A 19,367-nucleotide genomic window follows, 5' to 3' on the forward strand; every position below is an offset into this window, starting at 1 on the left:
TTTTTAACGTGGTTTTTTGCAGAGTTCCCTCAAGCCAGTCCATGACACCTCCTCGCCTACCAGGTCACGACCCCACCATCTAAAGGGGAAATTGACTGACTGCATCATCTAGGCCTTAGGATGGTTCCACAAAGAATTGACTGCATATACAACATGAATTTACTTCAAACTAATTTTTCAAAACTAATTAATCAAAACTAATTGATTTGACTTTTCATACTGTTGTAAAGGCTCCTTTAAGAGAGGACTTTTATTCTGACATAGTGCATCGTTTTCGGACCGCGCGCGCTCGTGAGTGAAACTGCTGTTGTCTGCTGAACTGCTATGGTGCGACGATTGCTGAAAGGACATTTAGGCCCTGTCCCAAATGGCGCACTTCATGCGGACTTTCGGTCTCGTGGACTTAAATTGCGCGTGCTCGCCGAGTCTACGAGTCCGTAGGCCGTCCCATTTAGCATTGTAACGCTCTGAAGTGTGCTCAGCAGCGCCCCCTAGTGTGTACCCTTGAACCGGTCTTCCGCGAAGCCCGTATAGATGCAGGCTCCACGCACTTTAACTACCCAGGAATCCTTGCCAAAGGCCAATCAGACAACGGATGGGAGGAGATTTTGCTCATGGACAATTATTAACATGGCTGGGAAGAAAATATTTAAGTGTAATTATGATTACGGTTTTTATGACAAGTTTATACAAACATTGTTCATCGACCAGTGGTTGATGATGTCTCAAACATAGGCTAATAATAGCGAGCTGAATAATACGATCGCATTATGATTCATTAAATAAATAGAACAGAATGTCAGGGCTTTACTGAGTCATATGTAAACACAACAACAATAGGCAGGATATTTCCCTGAACCTGCAGCTCCTGTCCATAACAACAATCAGACCGTCTTCCTGTTTCCGGCGTGACGATCGAGTCTGTCCCAAAAATACCAATCAATGCGCCCTCGCAGACTCGCGCTAAGGGCCCTATAGGTCTGCACTACATGACGTCACCGAAGTGTGGACTCTGAGGAAGTCCACAACTCCGGAGTGTGCCATTTGGGACAGGGCCTTATTGTTTGTTATCTGTGATATTTGCTGCAGAAGTTACCCTGAGGTGTTAGTCATTGACCTACAAGTAAGCATGTTTGCCTTATGTTTGTGTTTATAGGGACTGGTATTTAGTTATTTATAATTGCGTCATGCAGGCATGTCCAGACATGCCCTCAGCTATTGTTTCTGTTAGTTTAGTTTAATAACGTAGTTCCATTTGTGATTATTTCTTCTTTATTGAGATGTATATCACTATTTGGGTTTTTTGACGATTCTTTTGGGATGTGGATTTGATGTTTTGAGCTGTTTATACCAAACGAGCGATTGCAATCTGATATGCTGTGCTATCCATATATAGAGTGATGTTTATTATGTTCGATGATTGCTTATGGTCTATATAGGGTAATATATTACATCTCATAATTCAGTTGAATTCATTATGTATTGTGAAATTTAATTACATTTTTATACAAGTTTTGGTTCACTAATTTTATTACATTAAATGGTATTGTATTGTATGATGTTCTGTATTAAGATTAAATTATGCCATAAATCATAATGCATTAGTACACAAATGACATGCTTGAAATAAAAAAAAGCATATTATGCCCTATTGCTTAATAAAAAATAACTTTGTCACAAAACACACTTAAAAATGGTATTTCTTTAAAATAAAAGATTATTATATGAATTAAGGGGTTTGATTACATTAAGATTTGTGATTCCATAATGTTATTATACTGTTCTTTAGTCAAGGCTTGACAACCAATTAAATATTTATACCCACAAAACATAGCTTGCATTCTGTAATTTATTTAAATGTCTAAACTGTTATTAAGAAAATAGTAATATACACAAATAAACATTATGTTATGGCTCTTTTAATAAATAAAAGTGTACCTGTAACATATTGTGCCGATTATTGCGATAAAAAATGATGACATAATTATAATTGCACTACTAACTGCTGTGAATACGGTAGGGCAGTAGTATAAGCTCAGGTAAAGCTCATAGCACGATCATCGGATAACGTTAGCTGTATGCTATGCTACTATCTAAGCTAACTAAAAAACACACTAACAACGAGAAATGTTTAATTTCACAATCTATAGCTTCGGTTAAATACTAGTATATGAAACGTATAATTTAAAATACATTAAATACATTAATGACTCGTTATACCGTAGTACAAACGTCTTCTATAATAAAGTGATTTTGTATGATTTGTAACCAGGCACCAAAGCGATTACCTAGAAAACATGCTTTGAACCAATCGGATTGCTTGGGTCCTACGCCCGGACTATTCACACCGAGTGACCGGATTATTCACCACACCGGCGCCCTAGCTAAATCATCTCGGTATGACCTGAGCTACATCTGTGCCAAATTAGGCGCTTTTAGATGAATTTGCGCGAAATCACCCTTTTTATGTGCTTAAGGCCCCTAACTAAGTAGAATAATTAATGATTCCGCGTCGCGATGCTTCTCAACGAGGAGCAAGAATAGCGAGCTAGAGTTTTTTCTATTTCTTTTTCATTTTTTTTGACCCAGCGCCAATATTTCCGCCCGTGTTCTCTGATTTGTTACTTAGACTTGAGTGAACTAACATTCAGCCAATCACAGCGCGCAGCATCTATTGGGCGCGTCTGCCATGTGCTTCAAATCTCTTGTTGCTCTTGCGAATTTTCGTGTTCGTTTAGTTGCAGTTTGGCCGTCTAATGTATTCCATGCATGCACCCCAGAAAAAAAGCAGAGGACGATTACATCATTTTTTTTACACACACTGTAAGTATAATGTGTTACAGTATGTCGCGATGACATGAATCACACGTAAAGTTTCCTTGTTATGATTTAACCTACTGTAACGCTGTAAGACGTGTAAGACAACAGAACCCGTATGGACCTCGTCGCGCCGGATTGTGCCGAGTGTGTGTTAAATGCTCTCCTACTTGTTGCTTTGGATAAAAGCGTCTGTTAAATGAGACATAACAGATTATTCCCAGCAGGCACACAACGTCATAAGACGTTGATATTTGGTTAAATTTTGTTTATTACAGTTATATGAATTCATTAATTGTGTATTTATTATATGAATGATTAATATAATTATGCATTTATATAAATAAGGCTGTTCTATTATTATTTGTGAGTTGTACACTAATACATTGGATTATTTTATTTATTACAGTTTTTCTTTCACTTTTGTAAAGTGAAAAGTTAATATAAATTGTATTTTATTGTTTTGATTTTGAGCAGTGAATAACTGCTATTAAAAGATAATAGGGTATCACTGTTTATTGCTGATTTTAAAGCTTACTGAACTTGAAATGATTTGGATATCTACAGTTCTACATAAATACACAACATAAGAATGGCCCCTCTGTAATAATTGTGGCCCCTCTTGTGCCCCCCAGTTGAAAAAATCCTAGAATCGCCCCTGCTTAAGTTCCACTAGAGTCTGTTGTGGTTCGATAGTATCAAAGGCTGCACAGTCCAGTAAAACCAATAGAGAGATTAAATGGTCTAAATCCCAACTGGAATTCAGCACAGAGACCATTTCACGAGTTCACACTTGCATATAATCAGATATAGTGTAAAATATGCATATTTGACGTGCTGTCCAAGGAGAGGACTCGGAGCTCGGAATTTGGCTCGAACCCAGAGCACTTTTGTTGAGAATTTCAATGTCATCAATGTACAGTTACCCAACCAGTACAAATACGCCAAAATCATTTACACTACTCAATGTTATATAAAGCATCATCACCTCAAAAGAACTATACTTGAAATCTAGACCTTTCTTTGGGGTGTAGAGACATTTAAATTGCAATCGTCTGGTTAGCCAGGTTTGTCAACAGAGCACATCTAGGTTGTGATCGGTGATGATCATGTCATTAACGATAAGTGCTTTAGTAGAAATAGATCTAAAATTAATCAAGCTAAGCTTTATAAATTGTTAATTTGTATTATATTTCCCCTCAGTCTGTTCATACTTGCAAGTTCACACACCACTTTAATGTTAATTCGAGTGATATCTAACTGACGTAGTTTGACATCATTAGTGTCGACATGGATAAATAGTTCCGTTGTGTTGATGGAAGGTGGCCTATTTTCAGGCGCTGCGTCATATCATTACGCCTGCTGCACTCATGGTACGGCAGTAAAGTTTCTTACGCAGGAATGAGAGTATAGTTCCTAGCCATATCAGCCTAGAAAATCGCAACTTTACATTTTCCGTCGGTCTTAGTGCACGATGTAACTACAGAAGATTTAAATAGGAAAAATATTTAAACTCTTTGGTCATTTTTTTTTTTAGAAATGCTAATGGTCTTGTACACTTCAATGATGTATGCTAAGCTATGCTAAAAGTGGTACCGCCAGAACCGGAGATCGGCTGAATGGATTCAAAAACGGTCAAACTCAACAGTTTAACTCTGGGGGAGTTGTAAAATGAGCCTATTTCCAAAAAAGTGGAGTATCCCTTTAAATGACTGCATAATACTTTCATGTTTAACTGGTTATTTCAATTTGTTTGACTTTTGATTTGACATTTGACTATGGTGGTTGGTATCTCTGTTTTTATATTCTATTACTACTACTACTACTATATTCTGCTACTCTAGGGTTTATATGACTTCCACCCCTTTTAAAGCCACAAATATGCAGAAATTGGCAAGAAATTCAGTAATACTTTCCTAACAAACTTTTATCCAGTTCAGGACACAAAGCCAACAATTCTCAAGAACTGAATTATTCATAAACTTTCAATATGCATGTATAATTTATTCAAACTTTATGTCTCTGAATATATTTACAGACACCAGTGTTAAATTTAACAGAGCAAGTAGATGACATAGAAAAGGAACATGTATAAAACGGATGCCAAAAAAACCCCATGGAATTTTATGACATTTTACATTTAAGGCATTTCACAATGTGAAAAGTGCTGTCCAGTAGTAAACACTGCATGTCAAGATTAAATGTTTGCACGTGTTTCGTGGTAGAGTTCAGATTACGTAGTCCAGAGATATTTCAATTTCAAATATATAAAAATTGCCAAATAAAATATCCCTGAAAAAGTGTTTATGAGTTTAAATACAGACCTCTGCATCCAAATTGATCATTGCACCTCAGAGACCTACAGTTACTTGTTACCCAGTTAGTGCCACGTTAACGTCACATTCTAGAATATCAATTTTATACAGTTTTCTAGAATATAAAGCTCAGGTAATTCCCCAATTATCATGATAAGCTTCGAGATATTTGATAAATGTGAAATGTTTGACATTCATGGAGTTCATGTAATCTTTCAATAATGTCATGAAGCATCTGCTCTTCATTGAGTCTCTATATCCTAACACATCTAAAACATATCACACAAACGGTTCAAAGTTCATTAAATAAAAATAAATCAAAAATCAATTAAATCCATGAAACCATTTTTACAGTTCATAATTTGAAAAACAGAGATTTACAAGTAATGCATGTGCATGTAAGACAAAGAGAAAATTGTTAAATTGTTGCATTATTTTTTAGTAAAACACATTGGAAAGCCAAACTGCATAAAACAAAACTCTTCTGTAGTTGCATTTAGGACACGGACACATATTCTTTACATTTTAAGACTGGAGCATCAGCAAAGAACAAGAGCACTTGGTGTGATCAGAACAGGTAAACAAAGTGCAAAAAGGTGCGAGACTTTGGAGGTGTGTTCCTGAAGAAAAGACTGGCTGTCATTTACACAAAACTATTAGATGTTAAATCTGCTTGTAAATAAAGCAGTACTATAGAACTGTTTCATGTGAAATACAGTCATAAGCCTCAAAGTGCAAAAGCTAAAGATATTTTGAAAATCATCCATCCATTTCTGCCAGTCATAACAAACTTAGTGTTTCTCTCACTCATTCTATTCAAATCTCACTAAACATTTGAGTACAAACTAATTAAACCTGCACTGTGATGAAAAAATAAAAACTAACTAAACAACTTAAACCAGTCACTTACACCATAAAGATTATTAATATTTCATTTCTGGTTTAAAACAATGATGAATAGAATATGCAGATACGCTCATTTTCCTTATACAAAATTCTTTCTTTATTCAAAATCATAGAAATTATAAACAATTTTTTTTTATATATGTAATATATATTAAATATATATGTAAATATAAGCAATATAATAATATATAATATATAAGCAATAATCATTTTAAATATAAATTTCCATGTTTAGGGTTAAAATATAAATGAAACATGGGTCATAAATTCACATGGGAATATATGCGTTTATGACACATGGAAAAATACAGAATGAGAGCTTCCTGCCATTTTGGGAGCTTTTCATAGTTGTGCTTGGTTATGTTCAGGCATGTGTTAAATTTAACACCGGCTATTCACAAACAGTCATAATGGTTTTGATTTTTTTTCTGCCAGTGTTTTTATGACCCCTTGAACATGACATATGAGACAAAAAACATGAAAGCGCCAGATCCAAGTTCTAACTACACGATTCAGCTAGGCTGTTTACAACCATTTTTAAGTTTGTTAAAATGATCTTTGTAAAGCGAGATGAAGCGGGCGACCATTGAGAAGAAAGCAGTGTTTCAGTGCCGTCCACATGTGTGAACAAAAATATTCAAGCTGTAAACTCATGCATTCACTGATGAACAAACAAAAAACTCAAAATCGAGCCGAATTATAATTGTATTTTTTTTACATGGAAAATTAAATGGCTAGAAGATATTCAGACCAAAAAGTCTTAACTTCATAATTGGATTTTTTTTTTTTTTTTTTTTCATTTGATGCATTAAAACAAAGAGAGAAAAAAAGATGAGATGGTTCATGAGAAGGTTTGAAGTAAACAGTGACCTTGAAGGTACACTGACCTTAGTGCATCTTTTTATTTCAATTTTTTTTTTTACATTAATATAAAATTAGCTTAAGAACTTCAGTCTCAAAGGCAATAAACATCAAGAAGCTTGGATACGAGGCTTTTGGAGCAGTAAGCAGTGTGAAATGGTGCAACCAGGTGTTGGAGTGCAAGCGTACAAGTTGTTAGATTGCAGCCCTTAAAAATGCAAGAACTGTTAATGAAATGCGATTTTACTTTGATCAGTGCAATTCAAATGAGCTTATTTATACAATTTACTTTTACATAGTACATATATCCATTGAAGTTATGAAGATTGCTGAAAGTTTGGTCAAGTAAAGTGCTGTGTCGGGTTTTTTTCTGTATTGAACAGAGCCTTTGAAACTTTAATGACCATAACAACTAAATAAAAGAAAAGGATTAGCATAATAGTGTAAAATACTGCAAATAATGGAAGTTTTGAAAACGTGGGCTCTTTTTTTCTTCTTATTTCTTCATGTGTTATTCAATCCAGAAGCTGTGTAGTCCGTCATTATCCGGTGCTATTATTTATATTAGTGTTGAAAATGTGAGTTCACTCAGTCAATGAGAGAAAGCTTGACTTGGACATAAAAACTCATTTCCACATACCTGCCTGATATTTTACGTTCGTCCATGTAGCACATAAGAACTGCGCGATCATATGAAGCCAAACGTGTTCATTTGCTGCTTCTACATGAGTCCACAGCATGGCTCTTTTGTGTTAGTCGTGTCCTCTTCTGGTGCTCTCAGCTTCAGTAGAGGTGGATCTCCACTAGCTTGGGTAAAGTACACTGCACTGGGGGCCGCATCCTGCTGTACCGATTCAGTGGGTTCCAGTGGCCCTTGGGGTCCTTCAGGGACGAGCTCATCCTGAGGGCCTGCAGACAGGGGTAAAGGAGGTGCTGGGTGTTTCTGTAGTTTAGCTGCGGCTCTCTGCCGCTTGAGATCTGCGAGCGTGTGGTGAGATCTCTCTCTGCTCATGCTGTCCCCGCCGGTAGCATCCGAATCCGGAGTGAGCTGATAGGAGGCGCTGCGATCCCTGCGGCCCCCGCCCTGGAGTTCTCCAGGAAGTGAGGAGGAAAAGGACACTGTGCTGCCGTTTCCCAAAACCTGAGCTCCGTTTTCCACCTCGACAACCTCTAATGGAGGAACAGGGGTGGCATTAGTGCCGGACACCTAAAGTGAAGGAGGGGAAAGTACAAGGATTGGTCAAATCTATATATCTATATGTAAGACACAAACACATCACTGAGCTCAATAGAGGCTCTCAAACACAAGATCAGTTCGCTATTTACACAATCATTCTATTTTTCATGCAATCATTAAATTCAAAATAGCCATAAACAGTCATTGCCAAAGCAGTTGGAAAACATGGAAAATATTATCAGAACTGACTAATTTAAAAGGACAGATGCTTATATTACTGTGTACATACACTCACCTAAAGGATTATTAGGACCACCATACTAATACTGTGTTTGACCCCCTTTCGCCTTCAGAACTGCCTTAATTCTATATGGCATTGATTTAACAAGGTGCTGAAAGCATTCTTTAGAAATGTTGGCCCATATTGATAGGATAGCATCTTGCAGTTGATGGAGATTTGTGGGATGCACATCCAGGGTATGAAGCTCCCGTTCCACCACATCCCAAAGATGCTCTATTGGGTTGAGATCTGGTGACTGTGGGGGCCATTTTAGTACAGTGAACTCATTGTCATGTTCAAGAAACCAATTTGAAATGATTCGAGCTTTGTGACATGGTGCATTATCCTGCTGGAAGTAGCCATCAGAGGACATGGTACATGGTGGCCATAAAGGGATGGACATGGTCAGTAAAAATGCTCAGGTAGGCCGTGGCATTTAAACGATGCCCAATTGGCACTAAGGGGCCTAAAGTGTGCCAAGAAAACATCCCCCACACCATTACACCACCACCACCAGGCTGCACAGTGGTAACAAAGGCATGATGGATCCATGTTCTCATTCTGTTTACGCCAAATTCTGACTCTACCATCTGAATGTCTCAACAGAAATCGAGATTCATCAGACCAGGCAACATTTTTCCAGTCTTCAACTGTCCAATTTTGGTGAGCTCTTGCAAATTGCTTTGCTGCATACCTCGGTTGTAACGAGTGGTTGCTCTTCTATCAGCTTGAATCAGTCGGCCCATTCTCCTCTGACCTCTAGCATCAACAAGGCATTTTCGCCCACAGGACTGCCGCATACTGGATGTTTTTCCCTTTTCACACCATTCTTTGTAAACCCTAGAAATGGTTGTGCGTGAAAATCCCAGTAACTGAGCAGATTGTGAAATACTCAGACCGGCCCGTCTGGCACCAAAAACCATGCCACGCTCAAAATTGTTTAAATCACCTTTCTTTCCCATTCTGACATTCAGTTTGGAGTTCAGGAGATTGTCTTGACCAGGACCACACCCCTAAATGCATTGAAGCAACTGCCATGTGATTGGTTGATTAGATAATTGCATTAATGAGAAATTGAACAGGTGTTCCTAATAATCCTTTAGGTGAGTGTAGTTGTATATATTGCTGGTGAATGGAGAAACAGTTCACATAGTTTTTTTTTTTTTTAGTTATTATAGCACCTTCTAGCAATGGAAGTTAATGAAATTTGGAATTTCGATCCAGAAACTTGCGTTCTGCAAGTGAGCGTCGCCTTGGGGTGCCATCTAAAAATCACTTTCAAGGACCTTCACCTGGACTGTTCCCTGCTGGTGGAATAACCTGCCCGACTCAACCCGAGCTGCTGAGTCCGTAGCCATTTTCAAGAAACGGCTGAAGATGCACATTTTTCAGAAACACTTGATCCATTAATACTAACACTTTCTTTTCTTTTCTCTTCAAATCTATATCTATTTATAAAAATTACGTATACTGCGTTAGACTAAAGTGAGAAGGGTCACAGCACTTGCATATTGTTGTCCTACTGTTAGTTTAATTGCTTCTATTGCTCTCCATATTTGGAAGTCGCTTTGGATAAAAGCGTCTGCTAAATGATTAAATGTAAATGTCTAAAGTGAACGTAACCAATTGGGGGAAAAAAGATGTCTAACATTATATTAGATTCGTGCATTAGGTCTTATTATCGGTGTGTCGAAATACTACTGGGTAAATTGGCAGTGGGCGGGATCACACAGACCCAAACAAAAACAGACATTCCAACACCGAACGCACATTTCAACATTATATTAGATTCGTGCATTAGGTCTTATTATCGGTGTGTCGAAATACTACTGGGTAAATTGGCAGTGGGCGGGATCACACAGACCCAAACAAAAACAGACATTCCAACACCGAACGCACATTTCAAAGTAGAATAACTGGCTGTAGCATTGTTTTTCAGAGGAAAGAGTATGTGAATTTAGCAAATCATATTTCCTAAATATCTGCAAACATAATTCATAATCCTGTTCTTTTATCCTTCTTTAATCCTGCATCTTTTTTCTTATTTTTAATAAGAAATATATAATTACATTGTGATTATTAATAGTATTCTGAATTATTAGTAATTATTATTAATAAAAGAATTGAAAGAAAAGATGAATTGAGAATTGTTTCGTAATCAAATCGTTACCCTCTGAATCGTAATCGAATCGTGTGGATTGTGAAGAATCGAGGCAAGTGAAGCAAAAGTAATATTGTGAAATATTATTACAATTTATAATTTGATTACGTTGGTCATAAGAGAGAAAGATGTCAACATTTAAAAAATATATATATATAAAAAAAACTTTACTAGATTTGCAAAGTTGGCAACTGTGAAAACGGTCCATAGAAGGTGTAGGAGTTATTAGAATAAACATAATACATTTTATTATTATTAGATTAGGACTAAAGGGGACCTAAGAGATAAATATTTAAAACATCTGTACATCTGTATATGCTTCTTTCATTGTACCCCTCTGTAATATTTTGATAAAGCTCTTTTCGTTTGTCTTCAATTTCATCACTTGGCCCCAATCAACATTTTTATGTAGACGACAAACAGATTTATATCATTTTGAAATCTGGTCAAAATCTTGCTTTCTTTTAAGCTGTATTTTGAAATTTTGTCTTAATAGTAATAAGACCAAAATAACCAAAAAGGATAATGTCTTATTTTTTTAATAAGCATGATCTTCATCACTGGAAGCTTAGCGTGTTCCCAAACTGTCATATTTCATATTTCAGAAGGTTTTAAACACTGAATAAGCCCGTTTCTCACCAGTGCAGCGTGCAGGTTCAGTTCTGCATCTGTCTGTCTGTCTTCATCATCATCCAGGGCATCTGTCTGTCTTCCTCTCTCTTTCCACACCATGGCTTCCTTCTGATGTTCTCTGCGGTAAAGACTGCTGCGCTCATTCACACTGCTGCGCCTCACTACTTTACTGTAAACACAATCCACACAAAGTAGAGCTCACACGCACTGTTTCAGAGGGGTTCTTTATATTATCATTATTAATCGTATTTTAAGATCACAATTGTCATGATAACACTATTATCTAATCATGAAAAATGCCAACTACAGCATTCCAGTGTAAACGATACAGCAACTGAGCGTTGCAAAAAAAAAAATACAGCATTCCAATCACAGTCAGCGAGGCTGTTTCCATGGTTTTTATGCATGCTTTGGTGCAAATGATCATTTGTATACTGTAGTAACAGTTTCTTCTTAAATATAAAGGGGGAATCAATTCGATTTTTAATACAACTGTCACGGTCACAAGCTGTCGAGTGCAGCTTTGCCGGGCTTTTGTTTTGCTGTTAGTTCTCACCCTCTGCTGCCCGTGCTGGACACTCGTCTCTGCAATGTGTTCTTGTGTTTGTCCTGACCCTTCATGATGGCATCATGCTTGTGTTTCAACTCCATCATTTTGGCCCGGACCTCCTCATCAGTGCACACATCTGCAAAACAACACAAGTAGTATCGTGAAGCCTCCTGCCAAGTCGGTCCTGATCAAACATGTGGGATGTCGTATACCCAGAGGAGTCTCGTCCAGCTCAGACTTGGCGTTTAAACTCGCACCATTAGCCACCAGCAACTCCACCATATGGATCTATAAGAGCAGAAAGACACAATCACGAAAGAATAAACATCAATTTTGCCATTAAAGTCAGTATAATCATTCCAACTAACAGCTTTATGATTTAAAAGTCCATTACATGTTTGAAATTGCTAAGTTTACCATTTATTACTTACTAAACAGAAGGTGGGGCAGGACATTTAAACATTTTTAACTTTCCTTAATTTCTCAGTCATGAACTAGTATTGGTTAGTTGTTATTGCCAATTAAAAGGTAGACAATTTTTTTTATACTGGTTGAAACTCTCTTCACATCCTGATAGCAATCAATAATAGAAGTGGTCGAAATGCTAAAACATGTACATATATCTTCTGTGGAAGTCACAGGAACAAAAACCTACCTTCCTGTCTGTCAACATTTGTATTTCTATACCTCGCCCAGACATCACACATCATCAGCGCGTTCAGAAAGGCTATGCAGACTGAGCGCCACAAACAGCAGCCGCCTTTTACTGTTCTTCCTGAACCAAAACAACGAGCTAATGCTGCGTTCACTCTGTCGTAATCGTTACATGACGGCAACCCGTGACGTTCTACTCACAGTGGTTCACGTCCTCAGACTTATGCGTTTCTATGTCAACACTATCAATGGCAAAATTAATCTACAGCAGTCAGGTGGTACAACTAGAGCTCTGTAAGTAGTTTACGTTCATTATTATTGTAATGTTATGTGCTTTGAGACATGAGGTAATTTAACGCCGTCTCTCATTTCATGAGACTTTACGGATGCTGTGTTTTAAAGGAAGCGTGGCTTTGGAGAGCGCTCTGAAGGGACGGTGGGATCTTATGCTTTCAAAGCTAGCTAGCTTGCTATTGCTAGCCTGTTTGAAATTGCCTACCCTTCCTTTAATGGCAGGTTGTATTAAGGCAGGGGCGCTCAATCCTGTTCCTGGGTATCTACCTTACAACAAATTTTAGCTCTTACCCTAATCAAACACATCTGTATCAGCAAATTAAGGAACATTTCATAAATTACAGAGAGGTGTGTTGGAGCAGAGAGTGTTTACCAGTTTTTTTTTAACCCGCCTTCCAAAAAAAAAAAACGTAGTCTGTTCTGATTGGCCAGCCGGGTCCCAGTCTGTTGTAATTCATCAACTGCTTAGAGAGCATATCAGAAATGTAAAGCCCCTTACCATAATCGGCTCGTTTCAGCACTGGAGGCTGAGGCACTGTAAATACTACTGTAACTACGCTAACTATGCCATCAGTTTTGCAGTATCAATTCAAGCCCTAGTCTGATAATGACAGTCAGAGAACAAGAGAAAAAGCTGATCGACCCAAACCACCTTCGCAAGCATGACTTCACAGTAGTCCTTTTTTAGTTTATACCTCTCTTACATTTCAGATGTGATGTTATAACTGTGTAATTCCTCTACATCACGGTAACAACTGTATCTGTTAACACAAAAACTCTTTACTATTCCCTATGAAACGTTGCTTTCTATTGGTGTATATTAAAGTCGGCATGAAATGGACTCGATATTTAGAATTTGCATAAAGGTCTGTACAAAAAAATATTTTAAAAGTACAATAAGACCAGTAACATGCATAAAGAAAATAAATGCTGTACATTTTTGATTTTATAGAGGCTGCAGCCTATAAACCCTCATGAGTGTCAGTATTCACCTGTCCCCAGCAGGCGGCAGCATGGAGCGGCGTCCACCCGTCAGCGTCCCGGTCGTCAGGAGACATCCTGTGCTCCAGCAACAGCTCCCCCACTGACATGTATCCATTAGCAGCGGCTATATGCAGCTACACAGAGAACTGGATCTTTAGTTTTTGTAATATTATAAATTATCGTCCTGTCTGTATGTACTGCGGTCTCTCACCAGAGCGGCCCCCTGCTCGTCCTTCACATTCAGATCAGCTCCGCTCGCCACCAGCTCTCGTAGGTCAGACAGCATCGCTTTCTCCTTGGCTCCGCGACATTCGTCAATTCTCTCCTGAGTAATCCCTAATTACAAACATATGGATAATAGACTTATGCGAGATGTTTAGGAAATCACTGTTTAAATGTGTTGGACTGCAATAACTAATCTACAGAATCAGTTTCTAAATCAGCTACTAAACAGTTACAGCCATTATGATTTAGTTGGGTCTGTGCTCTTATAGTTATAAGTAGGTAGCAAGTGTTATACAATCGAATTTTGCTGTAAATCTGTAACATACCGTAAAGAGTTACTTTTTCAAATAAGTAACCTGTTGCTAAATCTAGTTTTGCTGTGTCAAACCTCTCGTTCTCAGTGTAGATTGGTATTAAATTTAGCTTGTGTCATGAGTCTGTCTTGTTTTCTGCCACCTGTGCACTCAACACAGACGTATCTTTAGTTTTAATACAACCCCAATTCCAGAAAAAAAGGGACCTTTTGTAAAATGCAATAAAATGAAAAATCTGTCATTTGTTCATTCTCTTTAACCTTTATTTAACTGACTTTATGTAAGTTATCCAATGTTTTCACTGGCCAAATTAATTGTATTAGTACATTTTGATTTTGATGGCTGCAACACACTCCAAGAAACATATACAGGGTCTGGTGAGTAAGCAAAAAAAAATTGACTAGGCATTCTATTGCCAACGTGGGCATAGAGGGTTGAATGTTATGAAAAGAAACAAAAAAAGTTTATTTAAAGAAAACAAATGCAGTTTTTTTCTCGTATTTCACTAAATAGGTTTAGAGAGTGTGTAACAGCATGAAAGATTTTGAGAACCCCTGCTTCAGAGAAACTGCCTGCTGTACTCACATGTTCTTTAAAAGCAAATGCAACACAAAAGTATCTAATGCATTTAGAGTTGTCAAAAGTAGGCCTACTGACTTCGGTACCAAGTCGGTACTGAAATTCCCTCTAGCATTTTAAGTGCTGTTGAATGGATTCTTAAACACCTCTGATTGGCCATTGTGTTGACGCGCTCAACATGTGTCTATGATTGGCTACAATGATCAACAATGACATCTTTGACGTTCTTCATTGAGCGCTTACACAGATACACACGGGAGCGTTTTAAAGCAGGCGTCTATCAGCGGATCCCTAATATATCCGCTGATAGACGGATCCACTTATAGACGCCGCTTTCAAACGGTCCCGTGTGTATCTCTGTAAACATTCGATGAAAAGCGTCAAAGATGTCATTGTTGATCATTGTAGCCAATCACAGACATAATTGAGCGCGTCAACACAATGGCCAATCAGAGGTGTTTAAGAATCCGTTTAACAGCGCTGAAAATGCTAGAGGAAAATGCTGCTATCGTCACATTTTTAAATTTCAGTACAGACTTGGTACCAAAGTCAGTACTTTTTGACAACTCTAAATGCATTCCTGTCCAAGTAACATTGAAAAACATAACTAGTTTATGAGCTTTTATCTTTTAAAGGTAATGTTCATCAACACTGCACATGAGAGGTTTGATTTAGCTCAATATTAGGTAAATTATAGGCAACCCTCACCCTGCTCTGCCATGATCATCTCTATGAGCTCTAGCGTAGCCTCGTCCTCACACAGATCATACGGCATGTTTCCATCTGCATTCACCGCCAACAGATCTGCACCCCTAAACACATGAACAAGACAGTCTGTATCACAGTTTTAAAGAATAAAAGTTGTGTATGACAAAACGCAGTAAGATCTGCATGACAAATAAACTGACTTACGCTTCTATCAGCATCTGGACGAGGTCAGTGTGCCCGCAGGTGGCCGCTGCATGTAAAGGGGTCCACAGCTCACTGTCACACGCATTCACGTTTGCGCCCGCGTCCAGAAGACAGCGAGCTACATCCAAAAAATCATCTATGCAGCTCTGCGGAGAAACAGTTATCTGAATTCTTGGCTGTAGAAAACATGATTCAATAGTAGGGATGTGCCAAGACAGTCGGCTAAGTCCTCCAACAACCAACTAGTTGATTTGTGTAGTGGTTGCCAAGGCTGATATACCGGCAGACATTTGGCATTTTTTAATCATTGATTTTCTGTTTGGTCATTCCGAAGCCGACTTTAATTTTAATGGCGACCAAGACTTTTGTTTTGACAAAAATTCGCAAATAACAGCAAAACTGAAATCTCTTTCTTTGCACAGACACGCCAATGAATTTAATTAATTAATAATATAATAGCAGTATTAGTGCATCAGTTTGAATGCAGATACTGCACTGTGTGAAAATTATATTGAAAATAAGATGAAACAGTCTGCAGCCTGTCAAATTAACTGAAAATATTACTTCTGGGAAGGTAAACTCTTTTGTCATGATGACTTACACCAAATTTCGTTTCTGACTTCTACATTTTTGCTTGTGCTCCTAAATTTAAATAATGCTTAGTCACAGCAATTCCTTAATGGTCACATACACACAGATGATGTATATGTGTGTTGTTTGTGTCGATGAGGGTGTACCTGATGTAGAGCAGTGAGCCCGTCCTCATTGTACAGGTCTGGACTGACTCCATTATTCAGCAACTCTCGTACTGCCAACAGACACAAAAGCTCTAAAGTCACCAAACCTACAAACTCTAAACATTTGGAACAAATGATGATATAAAAAGGAAAGTTCATCCAACAAAAAAAAATTAAAATTCTGTTATAATTGACTCACCCTCATGTGAGTAAATGACAGAATTTTCATTTTTACTTGCACCGTCTTTTCTTAAAAAGTTTTTTTTTTTTTTCCATACAAAAGGAAGTCAAGAGGGTTGTTTGGACCTATTTACAAATTTGTAAATATGGTTTATAAACCAAATTGTAAATATACATATTAAAAAAACATGAAAACATATTTTCAAAAATGTGCCCAGTGTGTGAAATTATTTTGACATTCTAAAAAATAATTAAATATTAAACTAAAATGTTCACATTTTTGGCTGTCTACATTAATCCGGATAAAATTTTAAAACGGCATTTACATTTCAAAACGCTCTCTGTCCAATCTTTAAACGTTTTCTAAAAGTCTCTCATCCACACTGAAACATCTGAAAACGCTAAATTCACCTTACTCCGCATGCATAAAACCTTATAAAATCTCACTGAGATGATACAGACAGAACAGACATACTAAAGTTCTCATGCTATTCTTCTGCTGAATCATTTTGTTTAGCAAAATATCTCACCATGCGTCCAAGGTCACACTCTTTATATGTTTAGTCTAAACTGCTCTCATGTTTTGCCGCAGGACAGCAATTTCGAGTAAATTTTGTCATCTTTTCAGAACTGCGATATGAAGATTGTACAAAGTAACATAATGTTTAGACATATGTAACAGTGTGAAAGTGAATAGCACAATAACTGGCACAATACCGGTATAAACATAGATATCTGTGATATCACATGACTAAACATGCGTCATCATTTTCAAATACCTCTCTTTTCACAGTCCACACTACAAAGCAAAAATGGCATTTTCAAATTTATCCACTTGGGAAAGACTTTTCAAAAAGCTCAGTTTTCGCAGAACAAGTGCGGTCAAAATGGAGAGAAAAAGATGCGTTTTTAAATGAAAATGTATTAGTGTGGACAATGCCTTCATAGCATACCAATCAACTTCTGTTGCAAATATAATAGGATTTTATTTACTAATGATTTGGTGTTTTGAACTTGTGTTAAAATGTATAAGATTATACATTTTAACAAGTTCAAAACACCAAATTTAACAGCTGATGAAACCGTTTCATTGAGTGAGAGAGGAAGAGGAGGGTAATTTTTAATGGTCATTAAAAAACTAAATTTATAACTGCTTTTAATAATCACATTACAGAAAAGATCTAGCAAAAGAAAAAAGATCTAGCAATATTTATATTGGATTCGTTTATACATTCAAAAACCTGCAGTTTTAACAGGGACGTGTGTAGACTTTCTACAGCCACTGTAATAAGGGAAAGAGATTTGCAGTATTGCTACTCTACTCTTACCCTCCTCTATGTCATTCCTGGCTGAAGCCTCCAGTAACGTCACGTTGGTGTGGAAGGTCACCCTTCTGCTTTTCTTCACCCCATCTCCCTTGTGACCACGGGCACTGTCCTTGTCCATCTGATCCCAGCCTTTCAGCTGCTGCGCGCGTCTCTTCTGCGCCTGCTTCAGGCGCTCAGTGGCCGAAAGACGGCCGATAGTTGCCATTTCTGATAGCAGCTCTCCATGCTCTGCCATATCTTCCAAGTCAAGACTCTCTACGTCTTCACAGTCCCTTCTGACACCACGAAGACTGCTTGGACCTTCTGCTGTCTCCTATAATAGACATTCGACTCTCTCACACCTGCAGTTCTGATGTCCAAGTGCCTGATGAGAGCTGCATACAAACTCGAGATCCAATGGGATAATGAAGAGAAGCAGGTGACAACCAAAGACGGACCATATTCTTGATAACTTTTCCTAATGTGGACCACGAGGACAAGTTCTGCAAAGAAAGAGCGAAAAGTTCTGATGTCTTGCATTTTAAGTGAATTTACACACCAAAATTACAGAATGAAAGATGGTTAAATATTCTTTTTGAACTGTGTTATAGATAAAACTAGTGAGATCATATTTACCACTCATAATACTAGAGGAAGGAGAGGACGAGAACAAATCTTAAGAGATATAAACCAATGAATCTGAATGATACAAGGGTTTGTGTATCTGAAACAGAGTTTACTATACATTTTAAGTAACATTAATAAAGTGCATGTTTAACATAACAAATTTGTATGCAAAAACACATCTCTGCTCAGCCAACATGCGTTCTTAGAGATTAAGCCCATCTCCTGAACAGTGCTTTCCCTTTGTCATCATCTATCCCAAGGTTTGCCATCTTCAAGATAAGGGACGATAACTCCTATTAAACCCAAATAACAATATTTAATATTTCCTATATACAGGCTTTAGCTTAGAATTGCTCTCCAAGCATGTCTTCATGGGTGTTAAGTTCTCAATATTCACTGGAGGAAAACAACTGTAGAGTGATGAGTGGTGAACTTAGCAAAAACTTTCTAAAGGCGATGGGAAACCGGCTTGTGTTGCTCCCGCATTAAGGAATACGCTCATGCTGAATAACGCTGACTAAAAGAAGGGGAAGAGCTGAAGCCTGCCGTTTTCTGTGTTTTAAATGGGACTGAGGTGATCGCAAGTTCATGTACAGATTTAATCACACATATTTAAGGGGGGTTTGGTAGAAATTTAGGGGCTAAAGTGTCCCCTAAAAAGGGCCTACTGTCCACTGTCCTGTCCACAGCCCTGCAGAGTTTACACTGTGTTCACGCCATGTCGTACTTACAGTAGTCTCAAGATGACAACACGTGATGTTGTATTCTGAGCTGTTCACATGCTCGGAATGGGCATTATGTGTTTCTATAGCACTACTATCAACGCCTAAATGAATCAGCGGTCAGCGGTCATG

General features: G+C 37.7%; 1 protein-coding gene across 1 annotated transcript; it reads right to left on the minus strand.

Annotated features, from left to right (window-relative positions):
- Positions 1-7,197: 7,197 nt before the first annotated feature.
- ppp1r16a (protein phosphatase 1, regulatory subunit 16A) lies at positions 7,198-18,384 on the minus strand. The gene is made up of 10 exons (XM_056253666.1): positions 17,908-18,384; positions 16,400-16,470; positions 15,663-15,808; positions 15,459-15,562; positions 13,844-13,968; positions 13,641-13,766; positions 11,913-11,988; positions 11,707-11,836; positions 11,157-11,319; positions 7,198-8,106 (listed from the first exon to the last, which is right to left on the minus strand). The coding sequence occupies exons 1-10, from the start codon at positions 18,140-18,142 to the stop codon at positions 7,621-7,623; spliced, it is 1,662 nt and encodes a 553-aa protein (XP_056109641.1). The 5' UTR covers positions 18,143-18,384; the 3' UTR covers positions 7,198-7,620.
- Between the last annotated feature and the right edge of the window lie 983 nt (positions 18,385-19,367).

The sequence above is a fragment of the Rhinichthys klamathensis genome, unplaced genomic scaffold (assembly GCF_029890125.1).
Source record: "Rhinichthys klamathensis goyatoka isolate OS25496 unplaced genomic scaffold, OSU_Roscu_1.1 h1tg000108l_1, whole genome shotgun sequence".
Classification (NCBI taxonomy): domain Eukaryota; kingdom Metazoa; phylum Chordata; class Actinopteri; order Cypriniformes; family Leuciscidae; genus Rhinichthys; species Rhinichthys klamathensis.